At 46.6% G+C, this 23,314-nt stretch overlaps 1 protein-coding gene across 1 annotated transcript in view; it reads left to right on the top strand.

The window, feature by feature from the left end:
- The first annotated feature begins 3,751 nt into the window (after positions 1-3,751).
- NTSR1 (neurotensin receptor 1) overlaps positions 3,752-23,314 on the top strand; it is a 56,282-nt gene continuing 36,719 nt past the window's right edge. Inside the window, exon 1 of the mRNA XM_051803142.1 lies at positions 3,752-4,478. Within this exon, the coding sequence (XP_051659102.1) occupies positions 3,810-4,478 (669 nt within the window). The 5' untranslated portion in view covers positions 3,752-3,809. The remainder of the gene's footprint in view (positions 4,479-23,314) is intronic.

Raw genomic sequence — 23,314 nt, forward strand, 5'->3', positions numbered from 1 at the left:
GCAGTGAGTCCACTGGGAGCTGATTTTAAAGGCTTGAATCAATCCAGCATTACCTGACCCAGGAATCTGCTCTAACAGGTATTTGGGGCAGGGTGCTAGATGGGAAAAAGGTTGGTGCTGTCTCTTAGCAGCAACCTCTTGCAGAGCTTTCTCTCTGCTGCTTTCCTTGCCCTTCAGAAAAATCCCACCCAATGAAATCAGACAGGAAAAAGATTAACATGAAAAATTCCTAGTGACTCCCAACTGCACCTGGAAAAAGCAAAGATGAAAAACACTTAGGTCAACATAAAAGGGAGTGAGGCATCCTGTGGGCCTTGCATCTCAGGCACTGTGGGACCCTCAGCTCAAAGTCCAGGCAGTTTTAATAGATGAGGTCTTTGGGTGACATTTTCCTGCAAGATTTTAAGTAAATGCCTTGCTGTAACATTTGAGATCAGGCATCTCTCGGTTTCCATGATTCTTTTCCTTTTTAAGCCACAGGCACACACACACAAAATATATTAAAACGAGCCCAGATTAGTTAAAGGTCGGCGAGTTCCGAAACAAACAGCAGGGATTTATGGTGGAGGCTTTGGGGCACAAGAGGAGAGTGGTTCAACTCCAGCTCTGCTTTGGCTGGAAGGGGAATATGGATTAAAACCTTGCAGGGAGCAGAAGTGAAGGCGAGAAGAGATACTTTTGCCGTTCTTTTTGTTATCCCACACGTGGAAAGAGACTTCACAGATTCCCCAGGCCAAGCACTAGCAGTGGGGAGGGAGAAGAGGTGCTACATGGAGAGGCAGGAAGGGGGTGGATGTCTAGGGTGCCTTCCTTTGGCAGGCTAAGCCTCTGCCTCCTTGGAGACCAGGGTTGGCAGGAGCTCAGGCATGGGCCAGCTGTAGGTGTCCAGGTCTGTAAAAGTGATGTGAGGACAGAAGGTAGAACCTGCCTGGAAAAAAAACTTTCTGAAAAGGTGGAGAGGTTGATCCCTGCATGGGGAATGCAAGGCTGAATCCCAGGAGATGAGGTCTTTGCTCAACACCCTGTCTGTGAGAAACAGAACAGAGCTGTCTGCCTGTGAGAGTGTGAATTCTTCACATGTGGCTGAGACAGATTTGCCAAGGAATTAACGGAATTTATTAAATTTATTAATTAGCTCAGAGAAATACACTGCTGAGACCTTTTTTGAGGTAGTCTCGCCCAATTTTTGAGGTGGTACCCAACCATTTTTGGGGTAGTACCCAACCATTTTTGGGGTAGTACCCAACCATTTTTGGGGTAGTACCCTACCAATGCACTTTTAGGAAAAGAGAGATTTGGCTGGTACAAACTGCACCAGCCTGTTGAAATGTTGATTGTAAATCAACACCACATTATTTCCGGGTACCTGCTATTTCAGTGTGTAATTAGAATTATTTTTAAACTATGTCTCTTGATATTCCCTGCCAGTACTTGGCATGGAGGGAAGGTGGAGGAGGCAGCACGTGGAGCACTCAGGAACAGCTGCTGGGGCAGAACAGAGAGTCAATGCTCTCCTTGTTAGCAGCCGTGCCTGTACATCGCCTGTGTGCAGAAACATGAGGCAACAAAATCCAAACCAGAGCATTCTGCAGACAGTTATTGATATAAACGTGCACATACACACTGCAAAATTAGACCAGCAGATGGGTATCTTGTTTGTGGGGATAGCAATTGCTTTTCACAAGGCCAAAATGAAGTTACAGCACCAGAAGGGACAATATATCTTGGTTACAGACAAAGATCCCAAAGGAACTCACTGGCTGTGTCTGTGAGAGAGGTGCTTAGTCCAGAAGTGTGGGTTTGTGCTTGGATCATGGGGCTATAAGCTCCCCCCAAACCGGGAGTTGAGGGATAGGGGCAGTGGGCAGCCAGGAGAAGGCTTGTATCCCAGCTGCAGCTCCCTTCACACATCAGTACACCCCACCAACTTCATGTTCCACTTTTCTTCTTCAGGATAAGTACTCTTGATCCATCCCAAGAACTTGTCCAAGGGCCAGGAACAATGGGTGAGAGGAGCTGGGAAAACCAACTCTGACAAACTCCTCTAGACTAATAGAAATTTCATAACAGAAGAGCTCAAATGAAAGGAACATTGGTGTTAAGAGCTTATTAGTCATTTTCTAAACTAGTGTGGGATGAGAGCTGGAAAATATTTCTCTCCAAATTTGTATGAATAAGATGACTAAATAAATCTGATTTTGGTTATTCTTCCATGGTGATCCTATTGGATGAATGTAAGAGGAGCAAAGCTGGGGGTAATATTGGCTCTTGGTGGATGGCTGTGGAAAGTTTGGTATTCGTATAAAAGAGATGATTTGATTGACTGAAGGATTAGGCACCTTTTTGCATCAGCTAGGTAAGGAGTCTGGGTGAACACAGAGCCCACTGGCTGTTGGAAACTCAGTGATGAATGGGACACGTTATGGCTGTCTTTGGATAAACCAGTGATGCCCTGAATGAGATTTTCCTTGATACTCTGCATTTGTGAAAATTTTATCATAAAGACAACTGAGTGGACAAACAGCTCACCGGAGTTTTACAGAGTGGCTGAAAGGGTAACCCCAGCACAGACTGTTCAGCCTTGGGGGGCCCTTCCCTGTGGGGGATCCCCCTGTCACCTTCAGCATCACCGTGACACCCCCACAGCCTCTGCCCCTGCAACAAGGCAGCTCAGAGAGGACTCCACATCCCCAGACCTGAGGATATGGGATAAAGTGAAAAGTCACTGGTAGGGACCAAAGCAAAGCTGTCACTGCTGTGCCATGGCACTGAAGGTGTCCTGGGCAGGTCAGGGCACAGGTAGGTATTTTTAGGTGGGCTTTCCCTTTTAAATGCATTTCTCCTAGCAGCAGCAGCAGGCGAGTGGGTATTTGGGGACCAGTGGGACATATGGATGTACAAGTGTGTTGGAGCACCCCTGGTGCCTCTCCTCTCCCTGTGGGAGAGGAACAGGGAAGTTGGACCCACTACCAGCCCCTTACCAGCCCTCAGCTTTCAGCCGTGCCTCTGTGACTGACTTTGTGAGGGATGGATAAGAGGGGGGGGGTCCCAGTGATGAGGAGCTCTGCAGCCCAGCCCGGGACCTGCTCCCTCCCTCCTTCTCTCCCTCCCTCCCTCCACGGGCCACATTTTGGGGACGCAGCTGAGGTTGCAAAGCCCCCGGGTCCGGGGGAGGCAGCGGCGGGGCGGGCAGGGGGTGCGCGGTCACCGGTGGGGCGGCGGCTGCCGGCGCGGCTGTGCGGGGCGGGCGGGCGGGTGTGCGGGTGTGCGTGTGTGTGTGTGCGGGTCTGTGTTGGTGTGCGTGTGTGTGTGCGGGTCTTTGTTGGTGTGCGGGTGTGTGTGCGGGTCTGTGTTGGTGTGTGTGTGTGCGGGTCTGTGTTGGTGTGCGTGTGTGTGTGTGCGGGTCTGTGTTGGTGTGCGGGTGTGTGTGCGGGTCTTTGTTGGTGTGCGGGTGTGTGTGCGGGTCTGTGTTGGTGTGTGTGTGTGCGGGTCTGTGTTGGTGTGCGGGTGTGTGTGTGCGGGTCTGTGTTGGTGTGCGCGTGTGTGCGGGTCTGTGTTGGTGTGCGTGTGTGCGGGGCGGCTCCCGCGCTGCCAGGGCACATCTGGACGCCGTGGGAGCGGCGGGGAGGAGGGAACCGGGGCTGTGGGCGGCTCGCAGGGCGGGGGACGCGTCTCGCACACGCACACGCGCGGCAGCCCCGGGACCGGCGGCTCCTCCCGCCGCATTAAAACGAGCCAAGTTCCCCGCCGGGGGCAGCGGCGGGTCCGGGCGGTGCGGCCGGTCCGGGCGGTGCTGCCCGGCCCCGGGGATGCACCCGAACGCCACGGCCCCGGCCGTGCCCGCCGGGCCCCTGCACCCGCACCCCAGCGGCTATGCCAACGCCTCCAACCGCTCCGACCTGCTCCCCAAAGTGCCCGACGAGGAGGATCTGGACGTCAACACCGACATCTACTCCAAAGTGATGGTGACCGTCATCTACTTGGCTCTTTTCTTGGTGGGCACCGTGGGCAACTCCATCACGGCGTACACGCTGGTGCGCAAGAAGTCGCTGCAGAACCTGCAGAGCACCGTGCACTACCACCTGGCCAGCCTCGCCTTCTCCGACCTCCTCATCTTCCTGCTCTGCATGCCCATCGAGCTCTACAACTTCATCTGGGTCCATCACCCCTGGGCTTTCGGGGGAGCCGTTTGCAAGGGCTACTACTTCCTCCGGGACGCCTGCACCTATGCCACGGCGCTCAACATCGCCAGCCTCAGCATGGAGCGCTACATGGCCATCTGCCACCCCTTCAAAGCTAAGAGCATCATGTCCCGCAGCCGCACCAAGAAGTTCATTAGCTGCATCTGGATCGCCTCCTTCCTCCTCGCCATCCCCATGATCTTCACCATGGGGCAGATCTACGCCAAGGACCGGGATCCCGACTCCCTCATCTGCACCACCATCGTGGACACCTCCACGCTGAAGACGGTCATCCAGGTGAGGGGCCGGCAGGGTCCGGGCAGCCGCCTCCTCCTTCCCGGGTTGGCCAAACTTTGCGGAGACGGGCGGGGCAGGAGGGGGAGGCTGGAGCGGGGGACTGGCTCAGGAATGGGGATGTTCCGGGCAGCCCTGACGGGACGGACCGGCCCAGGGTGCGGGCAGGAGGGATTTGGGGACGTCTGGGCTCCTCCTGTTGCGCCCCACCCCGCACCCCCTCCTGCCCCACCGCGCCGGGTTGAGACCTTGCGCCGACATAAATCCTGCTCCGCGATTAATCCTGCCCGGGGCCGGTGCAACCCTCCCGTGCCCCCCTGAGCCCGGGGCGTCCGGCTCCGCTCCGCCGTGCCGCCCCAGGGACGTTCACCCAAAGGTGGCAGTTCATCGCCAGAAAAACCCAAATCTCCATCCTTTCTTTGCATCTTCTGCGTCTCCTTCCCTTCTGCTGGAAAGAGACCAGAAAGATCAGGGGAATAAAACCATCTCTCCCCCAGTTCCTTGTGTTGATCCAGAGCCAGTTTCCTCAGTGTAGTGACAGCTCCTAATTTCAGAAAGTTTTGGACACAGGGTGTAGCACAGGCATCTGAAAAGGAACTGCATCGTCAAAGCCCGAGGCTGCTATTTTTGCTGTTTTGGGGAAATCCATAGCTGGTTTAACTAGCAGCCCCTCCTGACTTCAGCAAGGCTTTGCTGGTCTCCACACACTGCTAAATCCAACACGCCCATGCGTGGAACGGATTTCAGCATCAACACTTGCTGTGCTCCAGTGCTTTGACAGGTTGAGGCATTTGTTTACTGAAGCATTGGGCTTGAAAAATGTAAGAGACACGGAAGGAGGGACAGAGAGAGCAAGACACCAATCTCCATAGTCCCTTTGCTGCCAGGCTCGCATGTGATAGCTGCTCAATCTTTTATTTGGAACATGAATTTCAGGTGGGGTTAATCAGCGGGCAGCTGGAATTTAAAGCTGCATGTGTCCTGGAGTGGTTGAGATGTTCCTAGAGTCAGAGGGAACTTAAAGGGAAAGGAATCAGAACGTTTTCTCCCACTAAAAGCAGGCGAGGGTACATGCATTTAGATTTAAGCCCAGAGCCAGTGAATGTTTAGACATGTCTCTCCCAGTTTCCCTCTGTACTATTCCAGGAAACCAGAATCTATCCCCCACAGAAGCCCTGGATTCCTTCTGCATTTTGTCGTGGTCCCTAACTTTCATCTGAGGTGGTGGGGCTGCATTTCTCCTGTAAATGCTTTGAAGGTTTTGTCAGCAGCAGCCCAGTGTACTTAACCCAAATTCTCCACTCTCTGAGGAGATATGAGCCATCTGATTTGAGAACAATGGGACTGAAATGCATTATTTCCACTCATCTTCCTCTTAGGATTAAACTGATGCTCATTGTTACCATGGTAGGGCTAAAACCAGCGGATTACTTCCTATCCATATCTTTGGAGATTACAGTTTAAACAATTCTCAATGTATTTGACAGTCTTGCAATTCAGGCTATACCTTATCCCATTAGCCAAGTAAGGAGTAGGCAGACATGAATGCACAGTATGTGAAGTTCACCTGTGGGCTTTTCCTCAGATATATATATATATGTTTATTTAACTAGTGAATTAATTTAAAAGTAAAGAGGCAGCTGCTGGGGAGCGAGAAGGAGCAAAACCCCAGGCCGTGCAAACCTGTTCTTCCTTGGGGGATCTGGCTGCAAAAGTAGATTTGCCGAGATAGGAAGATTGTTTAATGGTTTCACTCCATTCCCCCAAGCACAGGGAAGCAGCACACAATGTGATGCAGGGCCCTGGACCGGCGAAGGCTCCAGAGTGAATAAGCAAAGCAGCTGCAAGTCAGGTTTGAAGTGCGTTAATGGAAACCATCGCACAGCGTGTGAGCCGGCATTCTCACGTCGTAAGCTGTGCAGAGGTATAAAAAAAGACAAATGATGGAAGATCTGTGACTGAAAGGGCAGTGGTGATGTGGAGAGTGACGTGCAGATGTCTTGCTGGTTGGCAGTCTGGAGCCCTGGTCTTTCGTGGTGGGTTCATGCTGCTTTACAGCATCTCTTTGCATTCGTTTTCCGAATGATGCACTTGCTTGAGCTGGCAAATCATTTGTAATAAATCACTCTACAGTTTTCACTCCTCTTCCTGTTTGGCAAACTGTCTGAAGTAAATTGGGAATTTTTTTTTTTTGGAAGCCATTAGTTCTCCAAGTGGTTTTATTTGTTGACTGATTGAAAGTCAGTCCCAGAATAGGGCCACTGTAACCATTTATATCCTCAGAGCCCACTGTGAGCTTTGGTTCTACTGGGATCATTGTAGGAGAATGCTTCTCCCTGGACTGGAACAAGCTTCCCACAATGAATATTTCACAGAATCACAGAATATTCTGAGTTGGAAGGGCCTATTTTTTTGTAGCAATTTAACATTTCTGATTTTCAAAAAGTTCCTCTGTATTTGCTTTGAGTATTTAAGTTTTAATGGGCATTCCTGAGTGAAAATAGACTGAGTGAACAACCAGGTTTCCTTGTAATAAGAAAAAAAAAATTATTATTCGAACAACACTCGGCATATTTGATTCTTGCACATATTAACTTGCACCACTTAAGCTCCATAACAACTGTAAGAAGTAATTACTGATATTCCTCTACCAATTACAAATTGTTCAGGGCAGCACACACTGCTAATCAGGAAAAACAGTAAGTGAGATGATCTGCAGGGTGACACTGTGTGTCACCATGCTCTGTACTCTGAGCACATCTCTCCTCATGCCATCAAGACTCTCTGTGTGGCCCCGACACGGAATTCTTTAGAAGAGTACTATTGCCCAGTTTTGTTTGTCACTGTCCCTGTTGCTGCTTAAATCAGCCTGTGGATCTGGTTTATATATTCTTCATTGCCAAGCTTGCCTGTTGCTTCTGTCAGTCAGGGATGTCTGGTTTGGATATTGGCATCCACATGAGATCTGGTAACAGCAGTAAGTCCATTATAGCCACATTATTCCGGTCTAGTCAATGCTTTAGCTGGCAGACATCCTCTGAAACACACTGCAGCCAATTTTAGGTTCTTTTTCCACATAAATTAAACACCTCTTAAAGCCATATGAGTAAATTCATGCTTTCATGGTTGCACTTAAAACCTCCTCCATTTCAGCTGGAGAGGTTTTAAAAGCTCCTCGTTGTGGTAGCAACAGATAAGAGAGTTCTGAGGCAGGATGAGATGCTTCCCCTGTTCACTTGTGGGTCAGTACCTGTGGGTTTGGTTCTGGGACCAGCTCCCTTGAAACAGGAGCCCGCTGAGTGTCCTGTCCCACCATGTGCAGCCCTGTGTGCCACTGACATTGTACACTCTCAACCCTGATTTTCATCAAGGTCTGAATTTTAATGGCCAGATGCTGTGCAATTTGATTTTCCTTTTTCACTTCTTACTTTCTTACCTTCGTGCCTGTTTTCTGGAGGAAAAATAGTCGACCTGGGAAAAGAGGGGAAGGTGAAAGAAATACCTACAGTCTTAGTGCACCATCAGTCCCAACACACGGAGTCTGCAGCCCCTCAGCCTAAAAGCCTGGAATTTTATCTGAGCCAGGACTGGGAGCACATGTGAGGGGAGCCTGGGTGTGGGCAGCTCTCTGGCACGCCATAATTCACAGGGGAGAGAGGGAGGTGTTTTCCCACTGTCATGGCACAGCCTGCACTTGAGTGGCTCTGCTGAAAAATGTCCCCTAAGTTACAGCAAGTGCCTGGGTAGAGTGTCTGACACATGCTAATGTTTTATTTGCACGGACAGCTGGTGTGAACCCATTTATTAAAACACATGGCAGCAGGCCCTGCGCCTCCAGAAACTGCCACAGCTCCAGCAGCTCCACGTTGCTCATTTGCTAGGGCAGCACATGGGGAACTGCTCTGGACCTCCTCAGCCATTTGGAAAGGCTGCTGTTCCACTGAGGTCCTGCTCTGCATCATCCCACCCTGCGTGGCTGCAGCTCATCCATCCCTCCAGTTCCCTTGTTTATTATGTTTTATGAAGCCTGCTCATAGTTTGGATGATTTGTACAATAAATAACTCTGCACATGAAACAACCGCTTGCCCAAGGGGCTCCTCTGCTTTATTCCTGCCTACATTTCTTCTTGTAATGCCTTCGAAGGAAGATGCAAAAGAGCCTCAGGTCTGAAGGGAATGGGAAAGAAGAACCAGGTGTTGGAGCTGGGAGACACAAGGTGCAGCCTGTCCTCTTGACATCCATCACCATGCTCTCTACACACTTTTCCAAGGTCATCTATTGAATTCCCATTAGTCTGGGAGGCTTACAAAGTTATTAATTCCGTTCATGTTGCTGTAGACACTCCCTTACACCTTCCTCTGGTGAGGAGCATCTTGGTGGGGTGGTGTGATGTGCTCACTGTTCTGGTGCTGTGGATGGCAGGGCTCTGCCCACCGTCAGATCTGTGGTGCCAGGTAAATAAATATGACAAACATCTCTCCATAGTACACAAAAATAGCAACCCATAAAACCAAATGGATGAATTCACTCCAGGTTTGCTGGCAAATCCTATCCAGGATTAGTCAGTGGCTTCTGTTCAGGAATCCTGTGTTTATACTGGTATTGACTAGAGGAATTGATTTCTTTTCCTTAAGTCACAGCCAAATTCCTACTATGGATTTTAATAACAGTGCTGTTCTAAATCACTCTCTACACCAGAGAAATCCAGGCTTGGGTGCACTCATCCCTCTGACAGCACCACAAACCAGCACCTTTGTGGCAGGACTGCACCCCATCAGGTCATGGTGCTGCCACACCCTCAGGTAGACAAGAAAATGAAAATATTAGTGTGTAAATGTGTCTGGATCCATCCCCACAGTGATGGTGAGAGACCAACCCTTGCCCCAGCATCAATGCCCATCTATGGTGGCAGGAGAATCCCTAAAAAGCTGCCTTTTTTCATGGACTATTCAGGGAACTCAGGGCTTTAACTCAGCATATGCACGACAGCCCAGCCTGCCTAATCCCAGCCCGTTTACACTCTGGTCTGTCTCGCAGCTAGATCTAATTTAAATAAGCTCTTGTGTTCATTGCTTTACATAACCACTTGGCCTGCTGTGTTTTGCCAGTTCTTACATAATTTCTTCTCTTTTTTTCCCCCAATTGATTTTAATTCACTTGATTTCCTTTTCCCTCCCCCTTCCCGAGTTGTCAGCTGGAGGGATAATAAAAGAACCGGGGAAATGCGGCTGATCAATTTAGCTCTTAGGTTTTCCTCTGAACAGCAGTTTGCAAAGGCAGAAGAGGTGAAGGTAATCTCGTAGTTGCTTTTCCCAGAAAAAAAGAAAAAGCCCAAACCTGCAGCTGCCTTTAATCTTCTTCCAGATCATTTAAAATAGCTATTTAATTGTCATCTCCCTACTTCCCCCCTCCTTTCCCTTATAGGCTTTCACCAGGCTTTCGTCTCTGTGCAGCATCTGCTCAACACTCACAGATGGCACTTTCTCTTCCTGACGTTTAGAAACGCTTCTGTATCCTGCCCGAGGTGTGGACAGTGGCCAGCATCCCTCTGTGGGACATGGGGGTGCCTGGGTGGGGGACAGAGGGGAATTTAGGCTTCTGTGGTGTCCCCATTGCCTTTTCCCTGCTGTGGAATTGCCCCGTTCTGAGTGGCACAGGACGGTGGGTGAACAAAGGTGTCTGGAGGGGCTGAGGAGCGTGAGGGGGTCCTGGGCTGGTGAGGGGGGAAATCTGAACATTGTGACCATCTACCCCTAAAGCAGAGAGCTTAGATGCCAAACCCATCAGCCCCAGCACTGACATCCCTCCTTTCCCTTGCATTAAGCAGATGAAGCTGGGTTATTACATTCCCAATCTGTCTGGTTGCTCTTTGCCCTTCAGTACAAGCCACTCGGGCCATGTGAAGCTGGAGACGCTTCCAATGCCCAGCTAACTTGTTGTGCTCCAATAACATCACCCCTGTGTCTTGCTTCCCATGGATACCATCTCTTCTATCCAATTTCGAAGTCTCTTAGGTGTGGGATTAAAACAAAAAAAAGTTTATGATAAATCAGTTGAGCTGATGAGTTATTGAGGAAACAAGTAGTAACTCTAACAGGGTAGCAAATTTCTGAGCTGACGGGTCTTTCCCAGTATTTTCCTGCATTCAGACTACCAGTTGTTAAGTTTTGCATGGGTAGGAGGGAAATAGTAGTGAGACAAATTTGTATCCCTATGCTCAAGGGCCATCCTGATACGTCTGTGTGTGGAGGTCCATCCTCCTTCCCCCTCCCTGGGGTACCAGAAGCCTGTCACCACCTCTGCTCCTACCAGGACAGAGGATGCTGTGGGACAGGGCTGTACCTTGACAGAGAGTGAAATTCTCATCTTTGACCTTTAAAGAAGATGAACCTGGAGGGCTGAAGGAGCTGGTCAACTGCAGGTGGTTTTCAGCATGTGAGATTTGCTCCTCATCTCCTGTGGCTTTTTCACTTCAATAATTCTCAAAGCAGATTGCACTGCTGGGCACAGTTCCATGGGGGCTTTTCCTGTCCCAGGAAAAAAAAAACAGTAGAATGAACAAGGTCTTTTTTGCTGAACTTTTTCTTCTGAGAAAAAGTTCAGTAATGTTTCTTTGAAGCTTTTGAGTTCTCAGGAACTAAAGACAAGTGACAGTTGCAGACAGAAATCAAAGAGAAGAGACTCTCCTAATAGAAATGGAAAAAAATAGCAAGGAAAAACTGTAAACTTTCACAAAGTCTTTAGCATCTGAAAGGGAAGAAAAAGCATCTCTCATGCAAAATGCTAGTGAAAAAGCTGGGAATACCTTTGAACTGGGAAGCCATGCACAGAGCTAAAAGCATATTCAGTATCAATAAATCAGGGAGGCATTGGAGGGGCAGCTAAGCTGGAGGACGTGCCCTGGGTTGAGTGGTGTTGCTTGTGGCCATGTTGTCAGCCCCAGTGGAGCAGCCCCTCACTGTCCTGTACTCAGGTTTCTGCCTGCAATGGATATACCTGTTGCCTTCTCATCCTGGGCAGCTCAGCCCCGCTGATGGGTCCTCTCCTGCCCCTGCAGGCTCAGCCTGATGGATGCTCACCACTGCCCTGGCTTCGTGAGGTGTCTAGCAGATGAAGGAGCAATCTCATCCATTAATCATTTCTTTTTCTTCCTCCTTTAACCTTGAAAAAAGTGGTCTACCAACCTACCAGCTTCACCCAGACCTGCAGAGCAGATCAGCTGAGAACACTTTGATGTAGGGTGGCATTTGGCTCAGCAGACCCCTGTTTTTGATCAGGACTCCAAGGAGCTAATTAATATAGTCGTTGCAATGCCACATCCTATTAATTTTAACTTAATCAAGAACAAAGCAGGTCTTTAGTGCTGAATTGAGTAAATGTGGTATTAATATGTGGTAGGACTGTCGTACCACCTTGTTCCCTTGGAGAATTTGTTTAATAAGTATGTTCAACAAGAAATAGACCCACTTTTCCCATCTATTCTATGATTTTTGCAAAACCATCTTATAAAAATGCAACTCAGCTGCTGGGAACATTTAGTTCATTGCTCACATCACTATTGATTACTCCTGTAAAGACTTGACATTTTATCCTCACGGGGATAATTTATACTTTTCATTCAAAAAAGAAACTCAAAGGATTGAGTTCCCCTCACCGAAGTCCATGTTTCATTTTTATATCACTGTCAGTCATGGGCTTGTGACACTGTCATACTTGTTCCTGAGATTCAAGTGTGTCAAGTTTCATAGAGCACCGGCAGAAAGAGAAATATAGGTTCAGACTAATAAATAGATATTTGACCTCAAGATACAATGATGGGGAGTTTTGTATGTCCCAAACACTTAATGGACTGCAGGAGCAAACTCTACCCCAGCCTTTTGGCAGCTCACAGGTGTTTCCTGGCCAGCACAGGAGAGATGTGAAATGGAAAATCCCTTGAAAGGGCAAAAAAACCCAGCAGGACTTTGGTCAGAAAGCATATCAGAGTGCAGCAGTCCAGAGGAGCAGGGCACATGGCCAGCCTGGTAGTCTGAGGCTTGCCTGGAGAACAAGTCATGCTGGGGAAAAAAACCTGTTATACCTGAGACTCCATGACGCCGAGAGGAGCTGCAGCAGAGAAAAACACTGAGGAAAAGCATCAATAAAGTAACCAAGAAGTTCACTGCCCCTTTGGGTTAAGCCTTTTCTTTTTCCTTTGAAAGTCTGATTGAATTTTCTTTGCTCCCATCCTCAACACACAAGAGGAGGCTCAGTCACAGCCTCCTGCCTGCACTGTTTTTGCGGGGAAAATCCATAAGTGGAACGTGGGGAAGGGGAGAGAAAAGAAAAAGTGTCCATAAAACAACCAGCACTCCTAGACCTTGGGCTGGCACCACAAAACTCATTAAAAAGATGCTAATTTTCCCCCAAAATGAGTTTCTCAGGGCACCAAGGGTGGAACATGCCACTACCAGCGAGTCAGGCAGATGAACAGACCTGTGCAGTCCACTGTTAACAGCTCTCATGCTTGGGTCTGCACTCAACAGGGGGATGGTGTTTGACTTAAATACCCCCTTTAATTTATGTATAACTGCATATACTGCACTCAGTATCATGTCTAATACAAATAACATTCAAGTGAAATCCCTACTGAGAGGCACATTATGAAGATTAACGGCCTGGATTTTCTATTACTCTGCTTTACACAGTGTTGATTTGTGCCCTGTGCTTTATAGGCAAGTGTTAACAATATTTGAATCCAGAAATCTATATCCAAGCTTGCTGTTTTGCAAAAATCAGTGCCTGAGAGCCTGCTTGTGACTCCACAGCCAAATGAAAGGGCTGGAGGCATAAAAACCTCTGGGAAATGCTGACATCCAGGTAGGTGAGAATCTCAAAAGGCAGTATCTGCTGGTCACGCAATGGGCCACCTGAGAGGGGTCTATTTCTTTTAATTATATAACCCACTTTTCTTTTAAACAAGCTGTCAGGAAAATTAATCTCGCCAAATTTAAGATCATACTGAATATATTTATGCCCTGCAATTATCTGGAGCTGTTTAATTCCTTGGTATCTTCGTGTGGCAGATTTGTGAGATGTAATGCCAGGGGCTCAGCACCTCGTTGTGGAATTTATTAATAGGTTTGTGTAGGTTTCTGTCTGTTTTGGTTCTTCTCCATCTCTCCCACTCTACAGAGAACAAAACACCCTGCTCAGGTCACTGTTCACCTTTCAGGGAGGAGAAATGCAACCAACATCACACTGTGGAATGTAGCCAAAGTCATTAGTTGCCCTGGTCCCTGTACACTTGGTCTTGCACAAACAGCATTAAAGGGTGGTGCAAGGAGGTATTTAAAAGATGTGAAGATGTGGCACCTGGGGACATGGTTTGTTGTGAGATTAACAGTGCTGGGGGAGCAGTGGGACTTGATGATCTCTAAAGGTCTTTTCCAACCTAAATGACTCTTTGATTCTGTGTGCCAAAGAGCTCACAGAGCAATGCCACTCATTCCCTGTGCCATTGTACAGATACTGTCTCTGTTCCTGGTGTACTTGTTGCTTGCTAAGAGCTTGTCTCTTGTGGCAATGGAGAAGGGAAACCTCTCCCCCTGTTTCTCCAGGAGGGAGTCAGGCAATGATGATACTCCCAAGGGAGCTATTGCTTGAGGGAAGCATTGGGGTATCAGAAGGGAATAACCAGCCCAACTTTAACTAGAGATGGGTCAATGCAATGGCAGCATGGCTAAAAGCACTGCCTGATCTGCTGGTTCTTTTCCAAGGGCATCCTGGAACCAAGCAAATACGATTTATTCTTTAGTATCTAGTAAGAAAGGGGATTTGTGTGAAGGTAGAGCACTTGCAGCTACAATAGCCATTTTTCTGAGTCAAAGGAAATGGCAGAAGCCTATTAGACCTTCTGTCTCAGTGCTGAATACACTCTGCTCGGGAGCAGCAAAAAGCTCAGAGAGTTTCCAACTGAGCTCCATTATGGATGCATTTTCCCTCAGTTGGTCACAAGCCAGAGCACGAGGGTCCCACTGACAGCGACTCCCAGGGCAGTGCTGCCAGTGAAAACAAACCCACCATCACCACAGAAATGGACTTCTAAAAGGGGCCAGGGTAGAGAGGGGGTAATAACAGCAAAACACAAAGAGACTGTGGCACCCACTGTCCAGCTGCCCAAGTTCAGCTCCCAGCCACAAATCCTTCCTGCTCCTCCCAGATCCCATTGATTCCCGTTGGTGCTTCCCACAGTCTAGTTCTGTTTCAATAAGGTTTCAGCTTGGTGCAAACCTGCTCTTTAAATTCCCCCTCTCTAGGGTGGCTCCCACTGCATTAGGGGCAGGCTGGGAACTGTAGGAGAGCTTGGAAGCAAGAGGAGTGTTTCAGGTTACAAACATGGATATAGGGCTTTAGGGTAGTGTAGCTGAGCTGTGCCCAAGGCAGCTGCTCTGCTCCTTTACAAGAAAGACCAGCACCTTGTTCACTAATGATATTAATGTTAGGGGTCCTCTAGGAAAAAAAGAAAGAAGATGAAGCATGGCAGGAGCTATTTCTTTTGAGAATGAGATGCCAGGTGCATTATTGCTTTCCAGCTCTTGTGTCTTCCACCAAATGAGTATCCTACTCACTCCTGTCACTCCCTGCCTAGCCCGAGTACCTCTAAAAAGGGCTAAAGATGTGATCTGCAGAGAATGGCTTTGTCAGAGGGAGATGAGACAGAAGGTTTTCTGCTTTCATGAATGTTTTTTTTCCCTCTTTCTCCCATTATCAATGGAGATATTTCATGAAAGATGTTACAGCCAGAAATGAAGCTGGCTGGTGTTTTCATTCCTTTGAAACAAATGTGTTTGGGAAAGGGAAAATTGCTGGGCATACTCCAGAGGTTTTCTCATATCCTGCGCTAAACACTATCCCTTAAATATTGCCCAAGCAAAAGCTGCTTTTCAGGTCCCTCAAGAGGTGCTCCCCTCATTGCAAGGTTATGTCTCTGTGCTCTTGAATTAACCAAGTTTAAATAATGTTTTCTATTTTCTGTTCTGAAGGTTGCTGTTTTCTTCCTTGTTAAATAATGGAAAACTTTGTTAAACCCATAAGCTGTTTAGGGAAAAATGCAATTTACTCAGTTTCAATTAAAACAAAAATCTAAAAGCAATAAAAAACCTACTGGCAGCCTGTAAGAAGTAGAAGCAAAGAGACAAGGGCAGAAACAGGACAAGAAATGACAGTTTTATAAACCTCCTGCTGGGTAGGGATAGAAGAAGCCTTTGTGCCTGCAAAACAAAACTGTTTTTTTGTAAAGCAACTATTGACTGGAGCTCTACAACTACAGCTGGAGTTCTGCACAGAAGGCACTTGCCTGCGAACAGACTGATTTCCTCACATCTGCTCACCCTGTGCCCCTGCCTCCCAGCTGAATTCAGAAAAGACAGGGAATGCTTTCCCTTGGTGCTGTAAATCAGACCTGTACCTTCTAACTCAGCAAAACAAACAAACAAACATTCCAGGTGATTTTGTTCAGGAGAAGGAGTTGGTTCAGGTGATTTGCAAGACTTTTCCTATTTTCCTGTTCTACAGAGCTGCACCAGTGTGGCTCTGCCAGGTGGCTTTTGCTGGGGCTGTGTCTGTCAGGATGCAATCCCTGATTACCCATGTGGATTTGCACTAACACCTTTGCTGAGACAGCCTCCTGACAGAAGAGAGAAGCTTTGTTAAAAGGCCATGTGTATCGATCCAGCTGTAGAGATTATTTTGACTTGTGATCTGTGGGTACAGTTGATACAAGATTGAAATGCAGCTGAAAATCTTCTGGGCATTAATTCCTTTTCAGCAATGGGCTTGTCTCCTCTTTGTGAGGCTGGTCTGCACCCCTATTCCTTATGCTTTTGGGGGTCTGACTCTTCCCACAGGCAACTAGTGATAGGACAAGGGGAAACAGCCTCAAATTGCACCAGGGGAAGTTCAAGTTGGATATCAGGAAGAATTTCTGCACCAAAACAGTGGCCAAACATTGATGATTCTGTGAAAACCTTAATAGATAGCAGATTTCTCTCTATTTCTGTCCTACAATTTTCACATGAGCACACTTGCAAAACCTGCTCGTGCCGCCCTGGATCCTCCTCTTCAGACCCAGCATCCCTTTAGGAGCAGTGCTGCTCTCCTGCCAAGACCTAGCCTGTGACTGGGTCCTTTCAGGTCAGCATCTCGGCAGTGGGAAAGCACTCAGGTGGAGAAAGAGGGTTTCTGCCTGGCTGCCTCCACTTACAAACACACACGGGCCCCAAACACAGGGTTGGTGTTGCAGCGGGGCGAGGTTGGTCTCCTTCCTCAGAGCCTGGTGATCCCAGTGCTTCCACCATCAACCCTGTGTCACCTTGTCAAGCTGCTTTTAGTGTGCACCTGTGTCACACCAAGATTTTCATAAATCATGGGCACATGGTGAACTGATAGGGATATTCTCGGGAATCAACCAGGAATGTGTTTGGCAGTCAAAGACCTCGAGTGGGGAATCATAGAATCACAGAATTGTTTGGGGTTGGAAGGGACCTTAAAGACCATCTGATTCCACACCCTTCCATGGGTAGGGACACCTTCCACTAGACCAGGCTGATCCAGGTCCAGGCCAACTTGGCCTTGAACACTGGCTGTGCCCAGTGTCCCAAGAGGCTGACGGGGAAAAAAATCTCCCAACCCTTTCTGGCAATGAACTTCATGAAAATTATTACCAGCAAATATCAAGAAAGAAGACTTGAAAAATTACTTTTCAGGCTGTGACAGTGATTGTTTTGACAGAATTGTGATGCCTTCATTCAATATTACATTGAAGCTTTGCTGGAGAAAAGTGATCTCGTAGAAAACAGAGTTTTTGTGTCTGGTCACAAAGAATGAATTGCAAAGACCGCTGCAGGAAGTAGAATAGTTATCCAAGGAGACAAGAAATTCAGCTGAAAATAATAATGTTTTTTTCATTTATAATTCTAGCTGCAACGTGTCAGAAATGTGTCTCCACCCAAGCTGATTGGGCTGGAAAGGGGGCAAATCAGTGATGAAATGTGCACTGGTCACCCCTAAGAAAACAGCTGTGCCAAGACTTACTCCAAAAACGCTTCCAGCTTCTCCTTCTGCTCACAATGTGGCATGCAACAAAAAATAGGATATTTTTTAGGAGCACATGGTTATGGTGGTAATATAGATGTGAAATAGAGCTGCTGCCCTGCCAGCCTCTCCCAACTGCTGGATAAAGTTTTATGTTTAAATTGTTTTAAGGTGAACGATTCAAACTTGCCTGGAGCACAAGCATCAATCCCAGCAAAGCCGGACTGATTAAATAAACAGAGATTTCCCTGTTATTAGTGCTGTTTAGATAACTTTGAAATGCTTATTTTTCAAAGTAAATGGATTACATAACCTTTTTCCCTATTTTTGGTTCAAGAAGGAGTCAGTGAGTTTTCTGTTTCAGAGCAGAACATTTGTGCCTCTCACCACGACTCAGGGAAGAGTTTTGTACTCTGAAACTGGTGTGCAGATGATTCACAGTGACACATTTTGTGTTGGCAACAGGCCTCATCTCAAAAGCCTCAATACACCGTGTAGTCTGGCTGTGCCTCTCCAAACTTTGAGCTTTTAGTTCCAGTGACTCTGGGGGAACCAAGTTTATCCCTGACACCAGAGTGCAAGCTGGCATCAGAGCTGTCTGTGGCAGTCTTACTTCTTAGAGTCATTCTTGTGAAAAGTTTCATGGGTCGTGCTATTACCAGTTTTTCCTTTCTTCTCTTCTATTTTTTAATTTATTCCTTTTTTTAACCCCTTCCTCATACATACAGTAACTCCATTGCTTAGCCCTGGACAGTGATGGGTGTGACCACCTCCCAGCATGACCCAGCTCCTCTTTTCATCACCGTGGCTCTGTGTCAGACCATGACTCGATGATCTCAGAGGTCTTTTCCAACCTAAACAATTCTATGAATCTATGTTCCTGCACACATAGATTTCCATCATAGTTTACATGTTGTCTCCCATTTTTAATGCTTTCTGGCCATCCTTTGCTTTGGAGCTGTGGGGCTTTTTTGCTTCTTTTTTGAAGCAAGACAGGTAACTTGGCAGGCAGGGATGGAGTGAGGGCTGGGTCTGCTCCCCAGAAGGCTGTCCTTGCTGCACTGGAAGGAATATCATTTCCCACCCTAGCTGTCCCTGGCTTCTATCACTGTAAGTGAGAAGAGACAGAATGGTGCAAAAAGTGTTGTGGAAACTGTGCTGTTTAACTCTCCCTTTGGTGTGTTATCTATCAAAGTAGTTACACATGGCTCAGGAACCTCATACTGCTGCAACAATATCATTCTCCTGTAGCTTTTCTATTTCCATCTAATTAAAATGTTATTGTTTCATTCATGTTAGTTTGCATTTTAAATAAGGAGATAGGGACAGAGTGGCTGATTGGTAACATTCTCTGTGTGGGTAAAGGCAAGCATTAATCACCCTGTTATACTTGTGCTTTCCTTTTCCTTATGTATCTCAGATATCAAATTGCAAATAAAAGGGGTCTTGATGACACCTGATCAGCTTCCTCTGTTGGGTCTCAGGGAGGGCCATGCCCTTACCCGCTGCCTGCTTCGAAATTTAGTGGGCTTCCACCTCCTGTTGCCTTTAATTTTTGTTTTGTTTTATCACCTTCCTCTTCACTGTCTCAAGGGAGGGCAGGGAGGAGAGCAAGATTGGGCATGTACACAAACCTCCCTATTAGAAACAGAACTTGAAATAATCTTCACCATCAATGACGTGGCGCAGCTCAGCAGCCCCTCAGAGCCTGGATTTGCTCCCGAAGCAGCCAGCAGGCAGCAGGCACTGTCCTCACCACCCTTGGGAGGCTCAGCAGCTCAGGCTCCACCAGCCTTTCCCACTCCCCGGACACAAAGCCCGTCAGCCACGACGGAGATTTGGGCACATGAGGTGGGAGCAGAGTTGTGATACCCAGCACAGCTGGGGTTTGGGGTGGGCAGCTGGAATCTGAGCATTTAAAACCTCCCCTGCTCCAAGTGTTTCTGCAGCCCTGGAGCACGTGTGCTTTTGTAGGGTATTTTTAGCAAACTTCAGTTTACTGAGGGTCACAGAGAAGTAGAGCATCAGCATCTGGAAGAGCTGTCATTCCGCTTCCAGTCTTGCAGGAGTAACACATTGACTTATTTATGAGAGCAGTCAGCTCCCTTCTCGCTGTGTGTAACAATCTGCTTTACCTCTCCCAGCACAGAGAAATAATTTTATTGCCAACCACTCTGTGCCCTTAATAAAACCTTAAAACAAGTTAAGGAAGATTTGAGGGAAATGGAAATGTTCCCAGATTTTATTTTATTTTTTTGTTCTTTCCAAAAGAACCCATTCTTTCACTGTCTAAACCAGCAAACAGTAATCACTGTTCTGACCAAAAGGTGGGGGAGGAAATTGCTTATTTTGCAAGACAACATCCAAATACTTTGCACCCAGTAGGAGAAGCTGAATCTGTTAGCTGGAAAATGCCCGTGTCAAGAATGACTAATCTAAGACCAAACAACACCTGGAAAACAAAGATATTCAATGCTCCCTGCAAAGATCCATCAAAATGACAAGACAGACTGTTTCCTCCTCATTTGTTTCAGTCCAGATGAACTTCCTTTCTTCCAATACTAGATTTCTATTTGTTTTGTTTGGGTTGGTTTGCTTTGGTTTTTGTTTTTTTTTTTTTTTGTTGAGGAGGGAGGAAAAATATTCTGAAGGCACTGTTGATTTACACTTGAAAACAAGTTAGCCTTCTTGTCATAACTTCTGCCCCCAAATGCTGAGCCTCACAAAAGCACTGGTGCTTTGGGAGAAATCTTGACCTTCTGTGTGATGTTAGGAGCCTGGAGAGATGTTGGATAAGCAGGGTCCACATGAGATCAGAGCATGTTTCACAGAAAGGAGGCACAAAAACCTGGAGAGGAGTTAATGTACAGGGCCAGGAAGACCTGTGAGATTCATCTGCGATGTCCAAGGAAGTTCTGAAATCTGATGGTGGGTTTTCTGCCTGTATTTGTGTTCACAGGGATTCTGGCTTGATTTCATTGACAGGACTTTGATGGTGCATCAAACGATGCTTGCCATGAGTGTGGATGGTCCAGAGCTGGCCATTCAGGGTCCAGTGGTTTGGACTGTCAACCATTAAGATGGGCTTGGCTGAAAAACCAGAGACTCTAAGCTAAAATGTCCTTGTGCATCATCAATATAATTATTTTCATGAAAAATTCCAGTTGTTATTAACCCATTGCCTGCCATGAGTGTCTCTAAAGCTGTCACTACTGAGAGGTCCTCTGTCATTTGCACAGATGTGATACTGGAGATTTTTCTGCCTAATTCTATTGAAATTGCCCAGCAGAGCTACAGAATACAGAGAGTGCTGGCGCTCAGAGAAGGGTGACAATCTCTGCCCTGGCTTTCTCCAGATGCTGGTGTGGTCTCTCCAGGCTGCAGCAGCAGGAGAATTTGGTCCTCCCTATTGCACTTATTCATTCATGAGTGCTTGTCGCAGGAAAACTGGGATCCAAGACTGTGGAGATGCAAGATGCAAATTCTTGCCCAAGCAAGAGCTGCATTCCTGCTTCCAGTGCTCATGGGCTGGAGCCAATATTTCTCCTTCATCCTTCCTTTCCACTGGAGATGCTCCTTTTGCACTTGGGAGAATGATGGGGTTTGTGGTTTCACGGTGAAATAATTCATTTTCAAAGGAAAAAAAAAATGTTTGAGTCAAGCCAAGAAGAATGAGATAAACAAAGCAGTTAATTTGGGGTTGACCTACAGCACTTTGTGTGCAAATAAAACTTCTAGTTCGAGCTGAGGTGGGTCACTTTGCTTCATTTTGGGCTTATAACACATCCTTTTCTTCTGTATTTTTTAGCTTAGGACAGTTCTGAAATAAAGCATATTTTCTTATTTAATATTTTGAAATGAAATGTGTTAGTGTTTCCAGGGAGAAAACAAGTGTTTATTTGAAAACACTGAAATAGTTCAACATTTCCCTCTTTTTTGTCAATACTGTATATTGAATTATGACAAGCAGCTTTTGGTTTCCTTCCAAAAATTCTTTTTTCATGAAATTCACCATTCTCATAAGATTATTTGTCTATAACTGCTGCATACCTAAGCAATGTGTATATATATATATATATATATATGTCTGTCCTGTACCACCCACCCTTCTGCATCAGCCTTCACCTTGTGTGGGCTGCTGAAGCTTGAACGAGGGACCTCCAAAAGTACCAGCACAGCATGTTATCACTCACTTTAGAGGCTTCATTCTGCAGAAGGGGTCTGAAAAGACACAGCTTTTGCTGTGAGGGCGTGCATAGCAGCTACTCACAGGTCACAACACAGGTACAAGACGCTTCAAGGAGCACAACATCTGCTCTTTCATTTTTTCATGGCAAATAGAACTGCTTCAACCATTAGAAACTCCTTACAGGACAAAGACATTTTCCAGTTGTTTTCATTCCCTTACAACAGTGTGGAATATATCCCTAAATGCAAAAAGCTTTTTAATTCTCCGAACAGATCTTGCTGGTAATATTTTTGTGGAGCTTTCTCTGTCTCACTGTGATGAGTCAAAGCAAATCTGATTTGGCTTCATCACACCCTGAGCCAAGTTCCATTTCTTTTAAACATTTTAATTAATGCATAATAAATAAGGAAACTGATACACAAATTGTCCCCTAGAAGTTAGGTACAATCTTCTAGGCATTCTCTCGTGATTCATTTTGTGTAAAGTGCCTGTCTTCCAGTGTGTCTTTTGGGTTTTTTTATTATGTTCTTTCTTCTTCACTGCTAAAGATCAAATGTTTTTCCTTGTCTGTGCCAGGTATGTTCCAGGGAGATCCTGGAGAAAGAGTGTTTAATAAGATCTCTAACTGGCTCTAAATAAATTAATCCAAATAGCACTCAAATGGCTGGTGCCTCTCCCTCTTTCTGTTTGGTTCAGGCTCTTTATTTTTGTTCTCAAGTTGTGAGACTGGTTGTATCATTAAAGATCAGACAAATCCCTTTTTTTATCTCTATGATGCCTGCTTTACCAAGAGTTGTGCCACAAAGCAGAACTTCTGAATGCCTTTGAAACAACAGGCAGGTCTTCACCTGTAAAACATTTTGGCACACTTGAATTAGGTTTGAACTCTACCTTTAGAATTAAAGCTGGTCCTGCTATCACGTGCATGTATTTATACAAAGAGCCATTCTTCATGCAAAATGGTTTTACAATTCCACTGAAGGGGCTTTTGCAGAGCCAAAAGCATCAGCTGCTTGTAAGAACTGCAGCTGCAGAGACCTGGATGTACCTGGATGCCTATGGGTTTGGGGTGAGTGAGGAGTGACCTGCACTTCTCAGGTCCCTTTATAAGCTGTGAATCTGTTGTGGTTAAAGTTGGCATCAACCTGTCATTGTAGCTATGAAGTACCAGGAAATAGAAGGTAAAATGAATAAGAGTTGTAAGTAATGGAGAAGAGAGATATTTTCAAAAACCAGCTGGGTACCCTCAGAGGGGGGATTGCAGCGTGATTGGAGCCGGGGATGGAAGTTGCTGTATGAGCAAATTAGAAACAGAATATCAAATAGAGATGGATCTGAAGAGAGAGAAATGAAGGTAACCAACCCAAAACCTGAAAGGTTCAGATGGTCAAGGAAGATGATGAGAGAAGGCAGGAGAAAGGCACCTTGGTGTGGAGATGTCTGGATCTGGGCAAGGCAGTCATGGTGCCTTGTCTGTGTCAGCAAGGAGAACCAGTGTGTTTAAACCATCCCCAAAGGAAAACATCAATAGAAGTGATAAAGGGATGCTCAGCAATCCTCTGGGCTGGCTGACAC

This window comes from Manacus candei, unplaced genomic scaffold, assembly GCF_025592945.1.
Source record: "Manacus candei isolate 608988 ecotype Guabito, Panama unplaced genomic scaffold, ASM2559294v1 h1tg000057l, whole genome shotgun sequence".
Classification (NCBI taxonomy): Eukaryota; Metazoa; Chordata; class Aves; order Passeriformes; family Pipridae; genus Manacus; species Manacus candei.